This window comes from Buteo buteo, chromosome 8, assembly GCF_964188355.1.
Source record: "Buteo buteo chromosome 8, bButBut1.hap1.1, whole genome shotgun sequence".
Lineage (NCBI taxonomy): Eukaryota > Metazoa > Chordata > Aves > Accipitriformes > Accipitridae > Buteo > Buteo buteo.
The window spans coordinates 9,294,557-9,316,700 of NC_134178.1; the positions used below are offsets into that span (position 1 = coordinate 9,294,557).

The following is a 22,144-nucleotide window of genomic DNA, read 5'->3' on the forward strand; positions in this document are numbered from 1 at the left end:
CTTAAATGATCACTTAGAGGAAGAATATTTACTTCAGCAAAATGCAACACCTCTTGATTTAGCTTGTGTAGTGATATAATGGCATCTGCTTCTATTGCTATGAGAATGACTTCGAAATAAGTTGGGGGTTTTTTGGTTGGTGTTTTGCTGTTGTTTTAGGGTTTTTGTTGTTGTTGTTTTTGAGGTGATAAAATTGTGTATAAAAAGTGGTTTAGTTAGCATGACAGTCCAGGCACATGAAGGTGTGCTCTTATCTATACATTAGATGTTTTAAGAGCGGTAATGCACTAGAGAAAATACACCTAAAGGAGGATATACCTCAGTGTACTTTCATGATATTTTTGTGGGTGAAAATTGCACAGTTTTCTGTAAAAATACCTTCAAATAACCGAAGTTTTAAAATAGGTGAAATTTAAGGTGTGCATTATCAGTCATCCTTCACAGTTTTTTTTTGGGGGGGGGGTGTTTTGGTTTTGGTTTTAATTATTGATACTTACATGGACAGTTGTAATAAATGGCAGCTGCATTTGGTTTATGCTAGGGAAAAGGGAAATAAATATTGAAGGGAAAAATTGGAGACTAAAAAGAGGAAGAAATTGTAGAAGTGCTAAGAAGGGGGAATAAAGTACACTTTGTTAAAATAACATTAAGAGAGGAAGGTGTCGCAGAAATAGAGGAATGCTATGCAAGAAAAGACATATTCTTAATTTAAGAGAATTGCGTTTGGTTATACAAGAGAGGAAGTAACTCCTATGGTAGTTTTATAAAGATTGAATATACTAGTGACTGGCAAACACTGGCTTAGAGAAAAGTATTTTAAGAAAAATGCTTCCTGTTTTCTTAGTTGACCACTAAACATTAGATTCTCAACTCATAGGTTATAGGAGCATTTTGCTAAGTCTGTGAGGTAGAGATTTGTCATTAAACGTTAGTTTAAGAAGAAGAGCAGACTGATTTTTGCGGAATCAGGAATGACATGTCAGGATTCCTAAAAACATCAAAGGCAACTATGGTAAATGTATCTTTAAGAGGCACTTCAGAGTAGTCCCATCAAGTATGACTTCTGAAAGACTGTTTTGAGCACTTAAAGAAGCTTCTGAACTTCACTAATGAATTCAATTAAAGTTCAAAGTCAAGATAAATTATTTTGAGAGCATAACTTTTATGGAGTCTTTTCTGCCTCCTGCCTCAAAAAATTCTGGTATGGGAGTCCTCTCAGTGGTTGAAGAAGACTGTGTGCGACTTTCAGTGGTGTCAAATCATCATTTCCTTTCCTTCCTTTCATCATTAGCTCAGAGAAGGCCCATACCCACCTGAAATACTGCAAGTATGCTGCTTGTACAGATCCGTCAGCTCTTGGTGCCTGAGTATAGGGAAGTACTTCAGGGAGTGTAAAATGAACTTTGCCTTTCTACTAGATGCCGGCAGCCATGCAGAAATAAATTTCTTTTCTAAACAGGGCTTCAGTGCAGAGTAGGTGCAGTCCTGAACTTGTTGAAAGCATTCTGCTTTTACTTTCATATCTTGAGATGTGTCAGAATTACCACATCCTCCCGCTGCAGTGGTAGTGACTGCCTGTGATTTTTAGCTTTTGTGCAAAGACAAAATAGTGTCTGTTGCTAGACTGAGACATACTTTGCCCTCTTCTGCTGCTGTTCACAATTAGTTATCTTTTCTGCATTGTAATCCCTTCTTTCTGCCTACTTAATCTTGATACCTTTCCATATATAAAACATACTTATTTTAAGCCTCTAGTTGATGTTGCTAACCTGCAGCCATGATTACTGATGAATTAAGATTGAAACCTGCTCACATTCAGTTTTTTCAGAACTTCTTCAAGCTAATTAATTTTGGCTTAGATGAAGGAGAGGGCTTGCTTTTATTCTAAAAGTATTTATTTTGGAAAAATGTACCAAAATAAACTCACTTGAATCAAGTGTTTAATTGAAAGAGTAACCTATATACCAATTAGAAACATTATCCTTTCCTATTTCAAAAATCACCACAGCAACTACGTTTGAAATTTGGTTTAGCTGTTTCATGTTTCTGAAAAATAGTGAAGTGCTGAATAAATTCTAGCAGTATTGAGAAGCTTTTGGTTGAATAGGTTGTGCGTATCACAGCTTTGTAAAACTGGACTTCTTGATTAATTATACAGCACTATAGCCTTTCTCTGTTTAAATAGTAACTGTTCTGAGTTACTGAGGTTCTGAGTAGTAAAGAAAAACATCTTATTTAAAAAATTGAAAAAATGCAAGCAAACAAAACCTAAATACAAACCAACAAACCCCTCCAATAGTACTAACTGATGTAACTTTTGCCTACAAGCTTCCTATTTAACTTCTGGCTCCTTAAGTTCATGCTTGGAATCCTCCTTTGAGAAGCACAGTACTGGAAGTTCAGGTCATCCCGCACAGTGCTTTGAATCACATCTGAGCGGAGTGCATAAAATACTTGGCACTGATAATCACTTACAAACACAAACCACAAATTTGTATACTATTTAGTGTATATACCTTGGAGCCACTTGGGTTTCTTGGGATTTTTTTCTTTACCCACTTTGTGCTATCTTGTTTATTTTTACAGACAAATGCAGGAAATGAACCAGACATGGAAGACGAACAAGTTTGCTGTGAAGCATTGGAGGTGATGACCCTGTGTTTTGCTTTGATTCCAACGGCACTGGATGCGCTTAGTAAAGAAAAGGCATGGCAGACCTTTATCATTGATTTACTATTGCACTGTCACAGCAAGTAAGTTCTGATGGTTTTGTGTTGTGGTTTTTTTTAATCACATATGTTATTTTACAAGTCAGAATGAATATAAAGCCTAAATGCAAAGCAGTGACTGCTTATTTAAGTGACTTTCTACCCTCCCCACCCCCCGTGGTTGTCTTAATTTATTGTTTAGTAATATAAATCTGTAATTTGGATATCTATCCTAAAGTGGTAGCTGTATCAGTCCCATCTGCTTTGTACTCGTAAGGAGTATATTGTCAAGCCAGATGGATGCCTGATAATGTGCTACTGATGGCTTTAGAACAACTTATTTAGAATAAAATAATAGGTACTTTATGTTTTTCAGAAATTATGTGAATACTTGCTACATTAGAATATATAAGTGACTTAGGTATAGAAGAACTTTCCTATACTTTTTCTGGTAAGTAAAGACAAGATACAGTACTAGCAGTTTGAGGAGAGGGGGAAGTTAAGATTTAATCCTCTGGTTTTCTTGCATTGGAGTGGTACATTTGTGACTCTTCAAGTGACTCGCATGTTTACATAGAGCTGTTGCACTGAAGCTGTCATCTGGTGCAGTAGCAGCATCTTGGAGGAACCATTAGCACTGTTGGGGGACAGATGGACAGGGAAAACCAGCAGGAGGTTCAGTTGCTCTGCAGTCCTGCCATAGAGTTCAGGGATCTCTTGTTATCTCCAAGCTATTCCTACAGATCTCCTTAGACAGCATCTGCACAATACAGCATCTGTATGATGCGCATCTTGTGACTTTTAGCCCATCTGACATTACTATGTGAAGTATTGGGGTGTGTATTTTTAGAAGCCATCCAGGTGGAAAGTTTTTATATGTTGTTATTAAACTTAGTTACCAGTGCTTTGAACTGTTACTGAAGATTTAATTATAGTTTTTTAAGATATCTCTGCTGCTGTTTCATGAATATTTTAACTTTTCTTTGAGAAAGGACAGAGATCACAAATTAGTGAAGTTGTCTAAGCTTTTCAGTACATTTTAAATGGAGTCAGGTTATGGCGTGCTCAGATGAATGGAGTCAGAATTTCAGCACCATGTTTTGGGGGTTTTTTACTGTTCTAGACAAAACAGGTTTAAAAGTCTCATGTTCAGGAATATTCACCATAAAAAAAAGCATCAATAGTATCATCAGAGTATCTCTTTACAATGAAGTGTTTGCACACATTGGTGAAACTGGAGTGTTACTACCAGAATCCCACAAGCTTTATTAGTTTGCAACCTGTGGTATAGCATGTTGAATTTTCAGCTTCACTGAAGCTTGTTATTATCACTTAAGTTACAGAAGTTTAACCAAACTTGCTGACAAATGTATGTTGTAATTTTACACATTAAATGAAACAAGCTGTTTTTCACTATTTTTTGTAACTTTCAAGGCTGATAAGTAAGAAATCACTAAATTTTATTTTTAAAACTGTCAACAGTTGATACCAAGTTATTATTTTGACAGTAAGTGTATGTTGGCCACATGTCAAATTTGGAGTACCAGTACAGCTGAATAGCATGGGCAAGTGTCAGTGCTGCCCCATCCTTTGACTTTTGATGTGTGTCTGAAGATTTATCAGATTTATGGCTTTTTTACATGATTTTAATTGTACAAATGCAAGTAATGGGTGATAATTTTTGTAATAAATTTCACTGTAGTTATCTGACTTTCTGGCATTGTATTTGGAGTTTAAGTGACATTTCTCAAGTGTTTACCAGCATTTGTTTATATTTCAGTTAGTGTTTGGTATAAATACTTGTTACCACTCTTTCAGTCCTTGAAAACTGCAAATGCTCTTTGGGAGGATTTTTCTGTTGTGTTCATATTTCCTTAAGGTAGTGAACTATTGGTTCAAATCAGAAATATCTAAATCTGTAAGTCAGTTTAGTCTCTGAATTTCATTGTGCAGGTTCCATCCAACACAGCTTGTGATGGAGGTAGAACGTCTTTTTAGCAAAACCTACAGTCTTGATTTACAGATGGGAATATCTGTCATAGTTTTGCCAGTCTCTTCCAATGGTTACTCTTCTTGCTGATTTGACCTTTGTTGACTGAATTTGAATCCCAGCTATTTTGTATTGTTATGCCTAGTGAATAGTTGACTACTGTACTTTTCTTCCTAAAATATTGGAAGAAACTAGATGTGTTCCCAAGCTGGGGCTTCTCATTTCACATGTTTTGTTGGCATGTCAGCCCAAGTCTGAACAGCAGTGGCTTAATTCCCCAGGTACATTAGCTTTTTGCCCTTTAAAAATAAGAGTAGTATTAATAGATGGGGTTTGTTTGGTTTTTTTTGTCAGAGGGGATAAAATCTTTAAGGGCTTCTTTTACCCAAGTGAACTGGTGCTCAGCTCCTTATCTCTGCTTTATTTCTCCACCTGATACCGTCAGTACAACAAGCTAACCATTGGGCTCTTTTCTCTCATATGCTTGTAAAACTTCTGATACATATGATAATCTCACTTAGAATGCCACTGTTCATTATTACATCATAGTTAGAATAGCATAAACATGAGTAGAAACGGAAGACTGCTTTGAAAATGAGGACGAAGTTGAACTAAGCTAAAAAAAGTTCCTCTTTTGAATTAATGTGGAAACAAGCTAGTGTTTGCAGTGCAGAGAAAGCTTAGCAAATACCAGACAGAATTCTGAATATCCTTCCAGTTTCAACTATTGTTCTCTAATCTCCTACCCTCAATCAGAGAACAATGTGAGCAAAAATACGCATGTGAGAAAATGGTTTTGGTGCACCATAAAAGACAAGGAAGATGATCAAGTTCAGATCTCACAAATATGATCTTTCTGGAAAAGATCAGATGGATTGGTGGGGTTTGTTTCTTTCAGGGGTTGAGAATGTATAGAACTTCTGCTGTTTCCTCATAGCATAACCATGCTACCTATAAATTGAGAAACAGAATGCAAAATGTTTAATACTAAATACTAGAGCAGTTCTTACTGTCCAAGGTAATTGATTTTATAGTGGTGACCCCTGAATATAAGACTGGCTTAGTCAACAGTATATAGCTGAACAGTTAGTCCTAAATGATCCTGGAACCCAGAAGTATTCCACTGATGGCTGCAAAGTGTTTAGTGGTCATACATATGTGGCCCAAATAAATAATTCTTACTGCTTCTGTAAAGCAGTGGCACTTACACCCATTGAAGAGGCTGACTTCTGTTAACTAAACAGAAATCTGTATCCTGGAGCTATCAATAGGAGGTGATTCAGGTTGCCTGCCTTAACGGAGGTGTCTGGCCTCCAGCTGTTTCACTGGGTGCGTGTGAGTTCATCATGCAACTCGTGTCCTATCTGCTAGCTCTATGCTGTTGTCATGGTGTCTAACATGGCACTAGATGCCTGCATTTAGGCAGCTGCATCCCTCCCATGGTTCCTTAAGAGCTCTTAAATTGTTATAGCCTCACAAAAATATACTACTTGTGTTCAAATACTGCATAGTCCTTAGAGACATAACAGTGTGATGTATGTTCTTCCTTGGTCACGTTTCTCACTTCTGGAAAATACCACCTTTATCTAATTCTTCCTTTAAGTGCATGAACCTAAGGCATGTCTATGTGATGTGTCCCAAGCAGCTGAAGGGTTGCATCTTAAAATAAATTTCTGTGAGAACTTTTATGAAAACGTCAGCTCAGGGATCAGATCCCATAAAATGTCAGTTATTACTAAGAACAAAACGTCTTCCTCCACCCCATGGTCTTCTGCAACTCAAAGCAATGCAGTAGAACTTACAGAGATCAGAGAAGGGTGACAAGGGAGATCAAAGCTCTGAAATTACTTCCATCTGAGGAGCAGCTGAATAGCTTGGGGCACTTCGTATTGGAGAAGAGATAAATGGTGGGAGGAGAATACCACAGAGACCTTTAAAATCAGAAGTAGCAAAGAGAGAATAAATAGAGAAGAGTGTTGCCTTTGTGTAAGAACTTCTTGAGCATAACATTTAAGCAGTGTAAACCTTTGGTTTGGAAATAGTTTGAGGGGTTCTTTCATGAATTTGTCCAGTGAGGGCTATGAAATACTGCTTTTGGTAGTCTTCCTGAACCACAAATTGTTAGAAGCTGAGAGAACATTCTGGAGAAGTGTCACTGCATGCTTCCCTCTTCTTCTGTACTTTCCTAGGTGTATACCAGAGACGGGGTGCTCAGCTAGGTGCATCTTCCCTCTGACCTCATGGTCATTCTTGTGTCTCTTTTTGAAGCACAGTTATTCACACATGAAAGAACTCTGAAGGAAACAGGATTCTTTCGTGTGCTTTCCACAGTGACCTCATGGGCAGAAAACAATGACAGCCACACCAAAAAGACACTAAAATTCAGTTTCTTGTATGTTGAGATACTTTCATAAAGCACAGCATTCATTTGTATTCTCCCCCACCCAAGCAGAGTTGTTTCTAACAGTTTTTACAAGATACAGTGCTTAGACAATTAATCTTACAACTTAAAAGAATAGGGTTTGCCTTAATTTATTTTTTTTTCCTTAAGCTTATCCATTCCCACATTATTCCAGTGGTTAGATTAAGTTCTTAGATGGAAAATTTCCTTTAATTCTTGCCACTTGAATTTTCAGGGGGTCATCTTTTCTCATTTCTTACTAATGATAAATTTTGATCACTTCATAGATGCTCAGCAAACTGCTGTGGTGATACATAAGAGCAGTTTTACTAGGGTGGTTCTACTTTGTCTTGCAGGCACAACTGGTGCTTGATTAGAAAAAAAAGAAAAAATTATTTAGGGTTGCAAATTGCTTGTTGTGTTATCCAATATTTGCTGGCAGTTGCAAAGGTTTAGTGGTTAGGTGCTGATAAGTTTCTTTTTCTTTTACCTTTAAATATTTGATTTGTGGAAAAGGTAATAGTAATTCATGTGTCTAAAATTTCACTGCAAGGAGAGACAGTATAATGGGTAGTGAATAATTAAAGTATTCCCATTTCTTACATTATATGCAGTTCTAGAAAATGGCATTAAGCAGATAAGCACAAATTTGATTTTTTTTTTTTTTATGTCCTGTTTGGATAGGGAGATTGAATTTAATGTTTCTATTAAATTATTTCCAGAACTGTTCGTCAGATGGCACAGGAGCAATTCTTTTTAATGGCTACCAGGTGTTGCATGGGACAGAGACCTCTCCTTTTCTTCATTACCCTGCTGTTTACTGTTCTAGGGGTAAGTTTTTAGGGGTAGAGGCTTCAGTACAATGTGAATTTCTGTAAAAAGTAGTAAGACAAAATATCTGCAAGAAAAGGCAAATTGCTATTAATAACGGTCACTAAAATATAGATTCCTTTTGACCTATAAGCAAGCAGCACAGTTGATTTCCATTTTGAGTTAGATGAGGAGGAAAGGGACTTTTTTGCATTTTCTGATAAGAACATGAACAATAAGCTTTAATATATGCATTTGGCCTTCAGTGAATGCTAACCTTCAAGTAAAAATCATTAGCAGATTAGATGGATACCTACAGTTATTGCCTTCTTTTACTGGGCCTGCCAGGGCTTTTCAATTCTGCATGCTCATGGCTTTCTTGAACATTTGACCACTTCACTGTTTGGTTCCCATTCAGGTATAGAAATTGCTACTAAAATAGTCCAGAAGTCATTCATTAACAGCAAAATACAATTATAAACTTGTAAAGGGTTGAAAATTGCCTTACACTTCTTTTCTTTCATATTTACTACCAGTTTTAGGGAAAATACGTTAGCGTTGTACTATAAGTAGAAGTCTTTGTGAAATCTATGTCATTTGTTTTTGTTTACATATAGAGTACCGCAAGAGAGCGAGCTAAGCATTCTGGAGACTACTTCACTCTCTTAAGACATCTTCTTAACTATGCTTACAACAGTAATATTAATGTACCCAATGCTGAAGTTCTTCTCAATAATGAAATTGACTGGCTTAAAAGGATTAGGGTAAGTTTTAGGACCAATTTATTTCTGATAATCAGCTTTTTGCTGCTTTGTTGTGAAGTACAGTTTTAAGCTTGGTAGATGTATATTATTTAACTAACTTTCTCTAAAATGGCAGGATGAAGTAAAAAGAACAGGGGAAACAGGTGTTGAAGAAACTATCTTAGAGGGTCACCTTGGAGTAACAAAAGAGTTGTTAGCATTCCAGACACCTGAGAAGAAATACCATATTGGTTGTGAAAAAGGAGGAGCTAATCTCATTAAAGTAAGTTCAAGTTTTTTGACCTATGGAGTTTCTTGATTTTTTTTTTTTTAACTATAAATAGGTAAAAGGAAGCTTCACGTGTTGCGGTCTGTAACCGTAAAAGGTCCCAATTTAACTGTCTGACAAGGGCTTCTAATTGGAGTTTAATGTCTTCTTTAAAACTAATTTTTAGGAAAAAATTACACATTCATAAGAGTACTTAACATTTTCATTTTTCGGAACTGCTGCATATGGAGTTGCTGTGACATCGTAAGCTATTATTCCAAGAATCGGCAAACATCACACAAGGATAGTGAGCTTAGATACAGGATAGTCCTGTACAGGACCGCTTTCATTACCCCTGTATTGTCTTTTCTCCACATGTTCTTAATTAGTGTTGTTAATGTTTATGGCAGGTTTGAACAAATGCATGACATCTGAGCGTGTCTTTAATCAGATGTGTTTTCTTTGTACCTCTGATACCATACAGTAGGAATATTGTTTTTTGTAGCACTAATAGATAAAGAGCTTTGTAGATAATACTGGTTTGGCAAAACAAAATTTTTACCAGTCAAGAATAATACAGATTTATTTTTAAATTGAGGGGGTGGGTTTGCAGGGAGCCACTTTAGAATGGAGTTACTTTGTTCTAAATTTAAAAGCTTGTTGTGGTGTTGCTCTCAATTTTAGCTCTTGGGGTTTTTTAAGTACTCCTCTGGTTCTCAGGCATTCATTTGTGTAATAACTCTTATTCTGTTATAAAATAGTACGCATTTCTGTGGTAATAGGTGATTTATTTTCTTTTTTTGTTGTTGTTTTTTTGCTTGTTTTTCAGGAGTTGATAGATGATTTCATCTTTCCGGCATCCAATGTTTATCTACAATACATGAGAAATGGAGAATTGCCTGCTGAGCAGGCCATACCAGTCTGTAGTTCACCAGCTACTATTAATGCTGGCTTTGAGCTACTAGTTGCACTAGCAGTTGGATGTGTGCGGAATCTCAAACAGATAGTAGACACCTTGACTGAAATGTATTACATAGGTACAGCAATCACTAGTATGTAATATTTTTAATTATCTATTTTCTACTTTTTAATGTATATATTACACATAGATTTTGTTTATATTATCAACTGAACTAGATGCTGAGTTTTATAGGTTGTGGTTTGTTTGTGGCTGCTTTTAATGCTGCAAAATGAGTCTGTCAAAATCTAGAAAAATTTGTCCATGTAGCCTTTATTTTTTTTCTTCTTTATGCAGTAAATGTACTGACTTGCATTACATGGTTGCATCCAAGTTCCAGCCCCAGTCACTTACACAGTCTGACCCTTCCTACCCCGATCTCTGCCTACTCCCCTTTGTTCATACCAGCTCCCAGGAACCTCATTCTGTCTGTATCTTCTACTTTTGTCTCATTGTTTCAGGCTCTGCCTAACCAATCCCAGAACCTCATCAGGTATCTTCGGCTTAGTTTTAGTGCCAATCTCTTGGTTGCTCACCTAATTTGTCGTTATTGTCCGCACACAAACACAGGTCCACTGTCCTCTTTCCCTTTTTAGTTCTGTACTCATTCTCTGCTTGTCGTAGTCTTTTCTCAAATGTTTGTTTTCAGTTTTGGCTTTGTCTCAGCACAGCTCTGCACTTAATTTCTCCTCTTCACTGGAGAAAAATTATAACAATTGCAGAATGTAGAAAAACTTGGAAATGTTAGTGTTTCAAAAACTGGCAGTCAAATGAAACTTGGGCTAATTTTCACAAGGATGGTAAAAGGCTCATACTTAACACAGATTTTGTTATCGATAAAAAGCGTGTAAGACTTTCTTAAAAATGAACAAACAGGAACATATTTTCTGCAGCCCTAAATGGGATAGCTAAACCATTTTGGCTGTAATATTAACAGGAAAGTGGTGGGGGGGGACGGGACAGGACTGCGGACGGACAGACCAAAAAAACAAACTAAGCAAACACAAGCTCCTATGGGAAGAAAGGCTGGGAGAGTTGGGGTTGTTCAGCCTGGAGAAGAGGTCTCTGGGGAGACCCTACTGCAGCCTTTAAATACTTAGAGGGCTTATAAGAAAGATGGAGAGAGGCTTTTTACCAGGGCCTGTAGTAACAGGACAAGGGGCAATGATTTTAAACTGAAAGAGGGTAGATTTAGATAGGACATAAGGAAGAAATTCTTTACGTTAAGGGTGGTGAGACACTGCAACAGGTTGCCCATAGAAGTTGTGGACATCCAACTGTTGGAAATGTTCGAGATCAGGTTGGATGGGGCTTTGAGCAACCTGGTCCAGTGAAAGGTGTCCTTGCCCATGGCAGGGAACTTTGGCTAGATGATCATTAAAGGTCCCTTCCAGCCCAAACCATTCTGTGATTTAACAGCATGTTTAAACTAGTAGAGTTTAGCAAAACTGTAAGCAACTGGAAATAGTATCCCATAGTGGAATTGTCTACTACTTCTCACAATGGCAGTGCTGCTGGCCCAGTTGTTGGTATCAGTGAGTCATTGAGGTTTTTAATCTCTTCCTGTTTGGTTCCATCTCAAATGAACAAATGAAAATGGTGGCTTTATGGTTTTCCCCCCCACCTCATCCTTTTTTCTTCACCCTTTTCTATTGGGAAGTAGTGTATTTCTTATCACCTCACCATTAGAAGGATTTTATGGCATTTCCTTCCACTCAAGTATTTGATAAGCACGACAGAACACCAGATCTCTATGATATGTCAGACAGAAGAGAGAACACATGTATGAACTGTGCATGCTGTGTGTTTCATATACCAAGTAAAGCTTGTTTGTAAACATGCATGCTCTTACTTTCTCTTACGTCAGAATTTTTTGTTAAAACTACAGAACAACAGGTTAGCATAGGAAACCTGTGGTTGTAAATGTACTCTGAAGAGATGTGAGAGGCCTGAGGGAGAAGACTCAGGAGAAGAAAATCTGTCACAGGTTATATAGATAGCATTATCTAAAACTGTTTCCCATCCTGGCAAGGAAAAGTGAGGCAAAAGTGAACTATTGTAATTTTAAAAGTATAGATTTGTGAAAGGCTTATAAGTTGGTTATATATTCTAGATTCATTCAGCTGAATTCTTCAGCTAAGAAACTTGCTGGTATTGAGAGAAGACTTCTGTTTGATACATAAGCAGACTGATTTTTTTTGTCTGGCCACCTTTTTAGTTATGCAATAGAAGAAAATGGTGTCATGTTAAGATTACAGATGGAACTGTTGTTCATAGAAGTTGTATTAATTTTAGCAATTAAGTTTTCTGGTGGAACATTTATTAAACTGCAGTATGATACAAACTAATACTAATTTTATGCAACTGCCCTTTGTACTGCATTGATGGTCTAATTCTTTTATAACAAAATAGTTTCCTAATCACATTCTGCTATTTTCTTTTAGCTTGTGAAGCGCTTACAGAATGGGAATATCTACCACCTGTTGGGCCTCGACCGCCAAAGGGATTTGTAGGACTAAAAAATGCTGGTGCCACTTGTTACATGAATTCTGTCATTCAGCAGCTGTACATGATTCCAGCCATCAGGAATGGGATTCTTGCAATTGAAGGCACAGGCAGTGATGTAGATGATGACATGTCTGGGGATGAAAAGCAGGACAATGAGGTAAATTTAATTATGTAGAACTTGTTTATCTTTAAAATAGAATTCTTTTTTATGAAAAGGTTATAACAAATTTAAGTTGCTAGTCACTTCGCTTTCCACTGTTAGCAGTGGAAAGCAAATAGCATAATATTTCTTACTTGAATAGGCTTGCTAACACAGAGGCAGTTTGGAAGATCCAAGTCGCAGGGTTTGCAGACTTCCTCCTCATGGATTTGTACGTGAAAGCACTGTACACCGCTTCTGCCACCAGAACTCTGTTAATGCATACAAAGACATTATCTATTTCTTCAGATGAGAACATGAAACACCTTAGATTGTTAAATTAAACAAGGGATACAACTAGCTATGAGACAGCTACATATCAAAGTTAATTGCACAAATTTTCTTCTGTTTTTCAGAGCAATGTTGACCCACGAGATGATGTGTTTGGTTATCCACATCAGTATGAAGACAAACCGACACTGAGTAAAACAGAAGATAGAAAAGAGTACAATATTGGAGTTCTGAGGCATCTCCAAGTAATTTTTGGTCATCTAGCAGCTTCCAGACTACAGTACTATGTACCAAGAGGGTTTTGGAAACAATTCAGGTAAATAGAAAATTTAGTATTGATGTCTGTTCACTGGACCACTGAAATGCAACAAAACTAATCGTAGTAGAAGAAATGGTAGTGATGTAAGTGTAATTTAGCAGAACTTCTGCAGCACTGTATCTGTTATCCTGTCTTTTCGCCATTCTGTAGAAGTCTGTTAATAAATCAAAGTTTACAGCAAGATGGTGATTTTGAATTCTAGTAGTTCTTGACCTTGATATTGAGACTTCGAATTAAGTATGAAGTTATACACAAAAGCTTGGTTTTGCTTATCAGTAAGTGTGTGTCAGGGACAAAGTAACAGGTGGTATACTACATCACAAACCAATAAATAGTTTTTCTCAGTAAGAAAGAGGGATTAATAGCTTGAATAATATTTTTTTAGAAAATAAATTGTTGGGGAACAAAGCAAAAAATATTTGACAAGAATGTGCTTCTGTTTTCAGACTTTGGGGTGAACCTGTAAATCTACGTGAACAACATGATGCTTTAGAGTTTTTTAATTCCTTGGTGGACAGTTTAGATGAAGCTTTAAAAGCTTTGGGCCATCCAGCAATGTTAAGTAAAGTTTTAGGAGGGTCCTTTGCTGATCAGAAGATTTGTCAAGGATGCCCACATCGGTAAGTGTTTAAGATTCTTCTTTCTTACAGAAAAACAACCTGTGTTTGTATCCTTATAAAAGTGACTCAAGAGTTAAGAGTGGGGGTTTTGTGTGGTTTTGGTGGTGGTGATTTTGTTTTTGTTTTTTAAAGCTGATAGAATTTGCTACCTTGTTTTTTCTACAACCTTAACATTAATTTGTCTTCAAGTGCCTTGAAATACTTGATTATAATTGCTTCTACTTAGCAGATTGTATGTGAAGCATTGTGTATTGATCAGGGGAGGAAAAGATACAGCTTTTTCATGTTTAAAGTGAAAACAACTTAGGGACCGAATGCAATGTATAAAATTTTAAGATATGGCCAACAGGTGTTGCTGTCTTCTGTCTTCCATAGTGTGTGGATAGAGCAGACCCAGGTATGAATCTTTAATTCCAATGAGTAAAACTCTGTTCAGACTCATTATGTAAGCTGTAATTTGGGAGAATGGTGTAGAAAGTTTATCTTTTTCTTAAGACTTCTGGTGTAGTTTCAATTAACTTAAAATGTGAACATTGAAATTCAGCTTCATATAGGATATGTAAAAAAACACCCATACCAAATCAGACTGAAAGTCTGTAGCCCACTGTCTTGATGGTGATCAATGACAAATGCTTAGTGAAGGAGTAGAACTGGGCATTTTACAGTTGTACTTCTCTAGACTTTCTTCTATATTCGTTTTGATGTGATGATTAAAATTGTGTGCGAGATTCAAGACGGACTTGTTCTTTTTCAACGGTTGGCTTTTTTTATTGTGTTAAATTTTGTATCACTAACACTAATTCTTACTGTTCACTACAGAAGAATCGTGTGATTCTTAAACAGTATAGATCTCTCTGCACATTACCATTGCAAATTCTCTTTATTGTGAAAGTTGACCATTTACTGTTATCCTTCAGTTAGCAATAAAAATAGAGCAAAAACGACTGATTACAAACTGATTTTATTGTGGTAATCTTTCAACTTCAGTTGAGCTCATGTGTGAATAGAAGAACTTTTAAGTGGAACATCTTAAGTTTCATGGGTTAAAATATGTGACCTGAAGTAAGTTGAAATATTGCAAGATAAAATGAAAGCACTGATTTTATTTTATATGCAATGGGTAATTAAATGGAAGCTACAGATGTGAAGCAACGTGAGTTACCATTCATTCCTGATATTATGTACTATCCTGAAGTATAACCTGTCTTTTTGGAACTCTACTGGATTTGCATAATTGTACTTCTTAATGAAAATGTTACCCTGGTTGTAGTTTAGGGAGGAGAAAAGTGATGATAAACTAAACTATTGGTTTGGGGTATGACAGAATAATAGCCTTTCTAAATTTGTAAGCTATTTAATAGATGAATGAGTATTACTGTTTTGGTTGAAGTGTTTCTAAATATTAATTTATGCACTGTTACAAAACCCTTTGTATGCTTGATTGCATATCAGAGAAACAAGCCCTACAGAGTTATGGTGGAATAGGTGCTACTTTTAAAATGTATTCATCACTTCCTTATCTTTTAAAAAAATAAAATTGTTTCCAAGATGTCTTAACTGGTTGTCTCTCAAACATTGCTGGTTCATCGTTAGGAATTTGTTTGAAGGTTATATCAGAACACAGTAAGTCAGAGCCAGTCATAAATATGCAAAGTAATTTTATGAAGACAGCTATTCAGGTTTTTTCACATAGAAAAATAAACAGGTCTTTTTTTTTTTTTTAAACCTGTTTTGAACTGTTGGCTTTATACAATATATACAACATACAATGATACAATACTTGTGTTTATCAGTCTGATTCCTGACAGTAAAGGTCAGCAATGGAAAAACTACTCTACTTTGCTATCTGTGCTTCTCTACTAGCTTAAGTTAGCCAAGAGTCTGTCACGCTACTTTAGCTGCTTTAAAAACAAGATGTGCTAAAAGATTTAACTTCCAGTGAACTTGAGATGTACAAGTAATTTCTACAATCTTCATAAAATAACTAGTTAGTGCAGATCAAAAAATACAACGTGCAGATACTGTAATGTAATTATAGGAAGTCTGCAATAAAAAAGAGTTCAGTTGGTTTTTTTTACTGCTTAACTCCTTTTGCAAGAAGTTGACATCAAATGCTGAATAAAACTTTTGCAATAAGGTGCTGTGTAACACCTGTAGAACATAAAAGTTGAACACGTTTCTACCTTTTTCTCACATCTGTTGTGTTTATTGGTAGGTACGAATGCGAGGAATCCTTCACAACTCTGAATGTAGATATAAGAAATCACCAAAACCTTCTTGATTCTTTGGAACAGTACGTCAAAGGAGATTTATTGGAAGGTGCAAATGCATATCATTGTGAAAAATGCAACAAAAAGGTAATGATGCCTTATATATTGAATTTGTATACAGCTGTGATGTTATAGCCATACTAAGTTCAGTCTTAGTTCATGTTCAGGGGAAGGAAAAAAGTTATCCTTTAATTACTGAATTCGATTGTTGTTAAGAGTATATGAATGGAAACTTAAAAGCTGATAACTGTTCATGTCCCTTTTTAGGTTGACACAGTGAAACGCTTGTTGATTAAGAAGTTGCCTCCAGTTCTTGCAATCCAGTTGAAACGATTTGATTATGACTGGGAAAGGGAATGTGCAATCAAGTTCAATGATTATTTTGAATTTCCACGAGAGCTGGACATGGAGCCTTACACGGTGGCAGGTGTAGCTAAATTGGAAGGAGATGATGTAAATCCTGAAAATCAGATAATACAAAATGAACAGTCTGAAAATGAACACTCTGGGAGCACAAAATACAGGCTTGTTGGTGTACTTGTACACAGTGGACAGGCCAGTGGTGGACATTATTACTCTTATATAATCCAGAGGAATGGTGGAGATGGTGAGAAAAATCGGTGGTATAAATTTGATGATGGAGATGTGACAGAGTGTAAAATGGATGATGATGAAGAAATGAAAAATCAGTGTTTTGGTGGAGAATACATGGGAGAAGTATTTGATCACATGATGAAGCGTATGTCCTACAGACGCCAGAAGAGGTGGTGGAATGCTTATATTCTTTTTTATGAACGTATGGACACAATAGACAAAGACAATGAACTAATAAAATATATTTCAGAACTCGCTATTACCACTAAACCCCATCAGATTAAAATGCCATCAGCCATTGAACGAAGTGTACGGAAGCAGAACGTGCAGTTCATGCATAATCGTATGCAGTACAGCCTAGAATATTTCCAGTTCATAAAGAAGTTGCTTACTTGTAATAGTGTCTACTTAAATCCTCCTCCAGGTTAGTATGTTAGTGCAATAATTATGGATTAATTTCTTGCAAGAAGAGTTTTGACTTGTGTTGTCAAGAATTTGTCTAGCCAGTGAAAATTCTGTGTATTCTGCTTTGAATACTCTGTCTTTCTGGACTTCTGCAGTTAAACATCTGTTGTTGAGTTGTTCATCAGTGATAACATGCCAGAATATTTAGCAAAAAATACTTTGATATACCAACTATTATTCAGCTTATGTACTAAGTCATGTTAAAATACTTAAGTTTGTGGGCCATTCTGACAAAGACAGTTTTCAAAGGTAAGATGCTGAATTCCTAAAAATCAGACATACATTAGCCTCCAGGTACCTGTCTTAAAGCTTACGTTTTCAAATGGTACATTATAGAAGCTTAGAGGCTGTTTTGATCAAGTTTCTTGTTAAAATTGGAACACAAAGTCAGACAGAATAGTAATCTGGAATCAGTTAAATTATTAAAAGTAAATTGTTTTTACTTTGTCTACATGTGAGTATTTTGATTTTTTCTTTAGGACAAGATCATCTGTTGCCTGAAGCAGAAGAAATAACTATGATTAGTATTCAGCTTGCTGCTAGATTTCTCTTCACCACAGGATTTCATACAAAGAAAATAGTCCGTGGCCCTGCTAGTGATTGGTATCTTTGTCTTTTAACAACAATTACAGTTTTGGGAGTTTAATATCTGTTAAAAGATCCAGTTATATACATATGACAATAAAAACTGTTACTGGTCTGTCCTATTTTCCTCTCTCCCCCAAATATGTGGTCAAGGTACACATGAAAAGGGGGAAAATTTTGAACAGAAAATACTGGGAAGAAACTGAGCCTTAAAATAGCCTGCTGAGCTGAACAGCTTCAAAATTCATTTTCAAACAGAGCTTAAATCTACCTTTTATCTGTCTTTTAAAAAGAATAAAGGAGTAGAATCTATCACTAGCACAAAACTAATAGGTTATGTGTTCTGACCAATTCAGAATGGTTTGTTCATGGTTTGAGTAGTTTTAAACAAAGCTCTTTTCAACCTGTTTTTGTAGCTTGTATTTGTATTATCTTTCTGAAATATGTGTGTATATAGTCTTTTAGACTCTGTTAGCAGAGTGGTTGATGTACATTTCTGTGGGGCCTGTAATTCAAATCTGTAGTATAACAAACAGTACAATCTTATTCATAGCACCACAGCATTTGAGTCTTTAAGCTAGGTTATTCTGTGTTGTGGAGAGGACTGTGGGTTACTACTGGTAGAACTAGAGAGAAAAATCTAATATTCATGATGACCAGTAGCTTTCCAGCTACTAGTAAGTAATTATGTAATACATGGCAAATACGTACCTCAAGTTTTTCTTCAATAGCAACTTTCAGAGTAGCTAAGTTACTCCTGTTACTTTAAGAGATTAAGAGAAATTCAAATATTGCTGCAGGAAGGAGGACAGAGTAATACAAGACCCTCTCTGGAACAGATATTTTACTCCTTGGATTTTGGTTGTGGGTTTTTTGGGGTTGGTTTTTTTTTTTTTTTTTAAGATCTGTAAATGAGAATATAAATTCCTGATAGGTTACAAATTTAGTTACCTGTTTTATACACAGCTCATGAAGTCCAGCTCATATTTTCTTCGCGGTTCACCTTCTCCCCCAGTTCCAATACAGAGGGAACGGTGGCTGCCAATTTAGGACCTGCTTTGAATAGTAGTTTGGGAGTTAGGGGATGTAATCCTGTCTTAGTTCTTATGGGTGATAGAAGTAAAATGCTACCGTTAAATTTTAGGTTTTTAATGGAAGTTATCTTTTTAATTTGTGATTGCTAGTAACAGAGTGTCACTACAGGAATTACAATTTATCTGATTGTAAGCGTTTTGTGAGCAAAAATGTTTGGGGATCACCTTTAACATATATTTTCTTCTAATTCTGCAAAAGAATACATCTGCCAAAATTCATTGATGTCTACATTTAGTCATAATCTCAGTTGTGTCATCTTCTATTTCAGGTATGATGCATTATGCATCCTTCTTCGTCACAGCAAGAATGTACGCTTTTGGTTTGCACACAACGTCCTTTTTAATGTTTCAAACCGCTTCTCTGAGTATCTTTTGGAATGCCCTAGTGCAGAAGTGAGGGGTGCATTTGCAAAACTTATAGTATTTATTGCACATTTTTCATTGCAAGATGGACCATGTCCTTCACCTTTTGCCTCTCCTGGACCTTCCAGTCAGGTATTTAATTTTCTAATGAAAAACTTTGGAAACTTACTCTTACTTCTTCATTATAAGCATTTAATGTAAAGTAAATTCTGGAGTAGATGCATCGGTGTTGACGGGATAGCTGTACAGTCCATTTTGCGCTACGTAACATGTGACTCAGCCAGTTTTTTTGCGCTACATAACATGATGTAACTCAGCCAGTTTGTGTGAGAGTTGGTGTCAGAGGGGTTCAGTTCCCCCCCCCCCCCCATTTGTAAATCACTGTGAAGACTTAAATAGTGAGAACTTTGAGTTGAATTGCAAGTGTGAAATCTACAAATTAAAAGTAGGGGCTTACAATAAAGTAATGTGTAGGGGCACGAACCCTTGTTTTTCATTTAGAATTAAAAAGACAAACAAAAAAAACCCAAACAAAACCTAAACAAACCCAGTGGAAACATGCAGGAGTTCCCTAAGTTTTCTTCTTCCCCTGTATTCTGCAACATTGAAATTGTCAAAAATTGTAACTTTGCATGGGAGTAGACAGTGAGTTGCCTAATCTTACACACCTAGAACTGACTGACAAAAAGCCCCAAAATCTTAACATAATACTTGTCATAACAACGTTTTTGTTTGGACTGTATTAAAATTTAAAAGATCAACCTTTTTGAGCCTTTGCTTTGTCATGTTTTTAACGTCTACAGAAAGACATTGTTTATTTGTATTGTTCCACTTACCTTCTCAGAATGTTTTCACTACTATATCCAGCAGAAGAATTTGTATTAAGTTAAAGCTACATATGCTTTGACAGTTTCATGAGATATTTGACATATACCTGTAGAGGTGATTTGGTTGTCAGTCTATGAAGTTCACGGTGGAACTGCATGTGCTTTTCTGAGTATTTAAGCCTAGCTGCTATTGGAGAAAAAGCTCAATTAAAAGCTTCTATACTTGCATAATTTCTCATATTTACATGATATTTAGTGATGGGAGTCTTATTCCCTGTATGTCTGTCTGTCTTTGTGTGAGATACAGAAGACTAACCAGCTGCTGGTATATTGGAGCTTGTATGAATCCCATACCTTTTAACCAATTCTGTGTTCTGCCATAGTAGAGAAAGTATAAACTAAATAAAGATTTGATAGGTTCAACCACAAATATTATAACTTTTTTCTTATAGGCTTATGATAACTTAAGTTTAAGTGATCACTTACTGAGAGCGGTACTAAATCTTCTAAGAAGGGAAGTATCTGAACATGGGCGCCATTTGCAGCAGTATTTCAATCTGTTCGTGATGTATGCCAATCTAGGTAAGCAAATTACAGATGCTTTTACTGATGACACTGTAATAAACTGGTTTTTATTAATGATCCCGTTAGACAGGTAACAGCAGGAGAATCCAGTTTTTTGGCCTCAGGCAGATCATTATTACTAAATGTCATATAAATACTCTCTAGAGCATCTGTGCTTCTCCAATTTGGAGTTTAGGGCTTTGGTCTTCCTGCCATCCTTGGAAGGTTAACACAAGAAGCTTGGAGCAATACGTCTATGTTCTTCTGAAAGGGTGTGGGGGTGGAAAAAATGGCGAGAGATGATGCTTTGTTCAGGGCTTATTTGCAGGGAGGTCATGAGACCCAAGAAGCATGTGGGGCTGTCAGCTGGTTTGAGCCTGAAGAAGTTGAGGAAGATAAAAGTTCAAAAAAGGGAGAGATGCATGATTCTTCTTTATGGAAACGTCAATACGATGGTCATGCTTTGTCTATATATTCCAACTGTGCCCTTTCAATATCAATTTCTTTCGTTTACCTTTTGAAGTTCACAGCTATAAATGCAAAACACTGACTCTGTATCTGTCCTCCCTTTAAAGACTCTTTGGGAGGCTGAGGAAATAGCTCAATCTGTGTATGTTCTTAGAAATCATTGCTTGCCAGAATGCTATCACCATAGACAACATATGAGGTAAAAGAATGCAAGAATCGGGAAATTCCACTGTAAATTTATCAGATGTTGTAGTTCCTCCAAGACTAAACAAGCAAGAAAAGCCAGTGTTTTTGCAATATAGGAAGGCTTAAGTAAAGTTCTCCCAGGCTCGAGACTCTTCATAACGATTCTTTTCATAAAGACGAGAGTCCTAAATTTTCTGGTGAAAGATTAAATTAGCGGTTGAGTGTGATTGCAAATGAATATTTATTTTTAGCATCTAACAGATGAGATGGTATCAGTTTTGTGGTGATGGACATGAAATATTGGCTGTGCACTTTCAGCATCACCCATTTTTCTTCAGTATCTTAATTGTGTCCAGCATTATGAAAATAAGTATAGACTTAGAAGTGTACAAAAACCTGGATTATGTAGGTTCTTTGCATAGAAAGTCACTAGTCTGTATACTAAGAATATAATAAAATAATACTATCTGAAGTAATTATTCCAAACAAAAATATTTTTTGTCGTTAAACTGAGATCAGTCCTATTCACATTAAAATGAACAGCTGTAATCATGCTTTCTCATAGCATTACCAGCATGCTGAAAATTAATAGATGATTGATCGAATAAACTGTTTCTCAGGTGGGTTAATCCATTGCTACTTTATATATTTGCCCTGAGGAAGAGCAATTAAGAGTAACAAAATGCAAGTCAAATGAATAAAGGATTGCTTTTGCACTCTCAGGTTGATGAGGGTAGTCACAGGTTCATATCTAGTGAATTGTCACAGAGCTCTACATTCTTACTTTCCTCAGTTATTAGGGTCTTCTGTCGGGGGCCTGTTTCTTTCACATGTGGTAGCCAAAGTGAGAAAGTAGCATCTTTCTCTACACCAAGTTCTAAACAAGGCACAATATTCTTCCATAGTGGTAGTCTATTACACTCTCCCTCTTACTCTAATACAAGATATTTTCATCCTTTTATGTAAAGTAGTA

The 22,144-nt window shown here is 36.2% G+C and overlaps 1 protein-coding gene across 3 annotated transcripts in view; it reads left to right on the forward strand.

Annotated features, from left to right (window-relative positions):
* Nucleotides 1-22,144, forward strand: part of USP9X (ubiquitin specific peptidase 9 X-linked) — a 102,569-nt gene that overhangs the window by 68,341 nt on the left and 12,084 nt on the right. For 2 of the 3 annotated variants that reach the window (XM_075033573.1, XM_075033572.1), the window contains 13 exons: nt 2,587-2,753; nt 7,822-7,930; nt 8,527-8,673; nt 8,789-8,935; nt 9,750-9,972; nt 12,323-12,543; nt 12,942-13,132; nt 13,582-13,755; nt 15,971-16,112; nt 16,293-17,043; nt 17,564-17,687; nt 19,033-19,258; nt 20,406-20,535. In XM_075033573.1, the coding sequence (XP_074889674.1) occupies nt 2,587-2,753; nt 7,822-7,930; nt 8,527-8,673; nt 8,789-8,935; nt 9,750-9,972; nt 12,323-12,543; nt 12,942-13,132; nt 13,582-13,755; nt 15,971-16,112; nt 16,293-17,043; nt 17,564-17,687; nt 19,033-19,258; nt 20,406-20,535 (2,752 nt within the window). The remainder of the gene's footprint in view (nt 1-2,586; nt 2,754-7,821; nt 7,931-8,526; nt 8,674-8,788; nt 8,936-9,749; nt 9,973-12,322; nt 12,544-12,941; nt 13,133-13,581; nt 13,756-15,970; nt 16,113-16,292; nt 17,044-17,563; nt 17,688-19,032; nt 19,259-20,405; nt 20,536-22,144) is intronic. The other variant, XM_075033574.1, reaches the window with a different exon arrangement.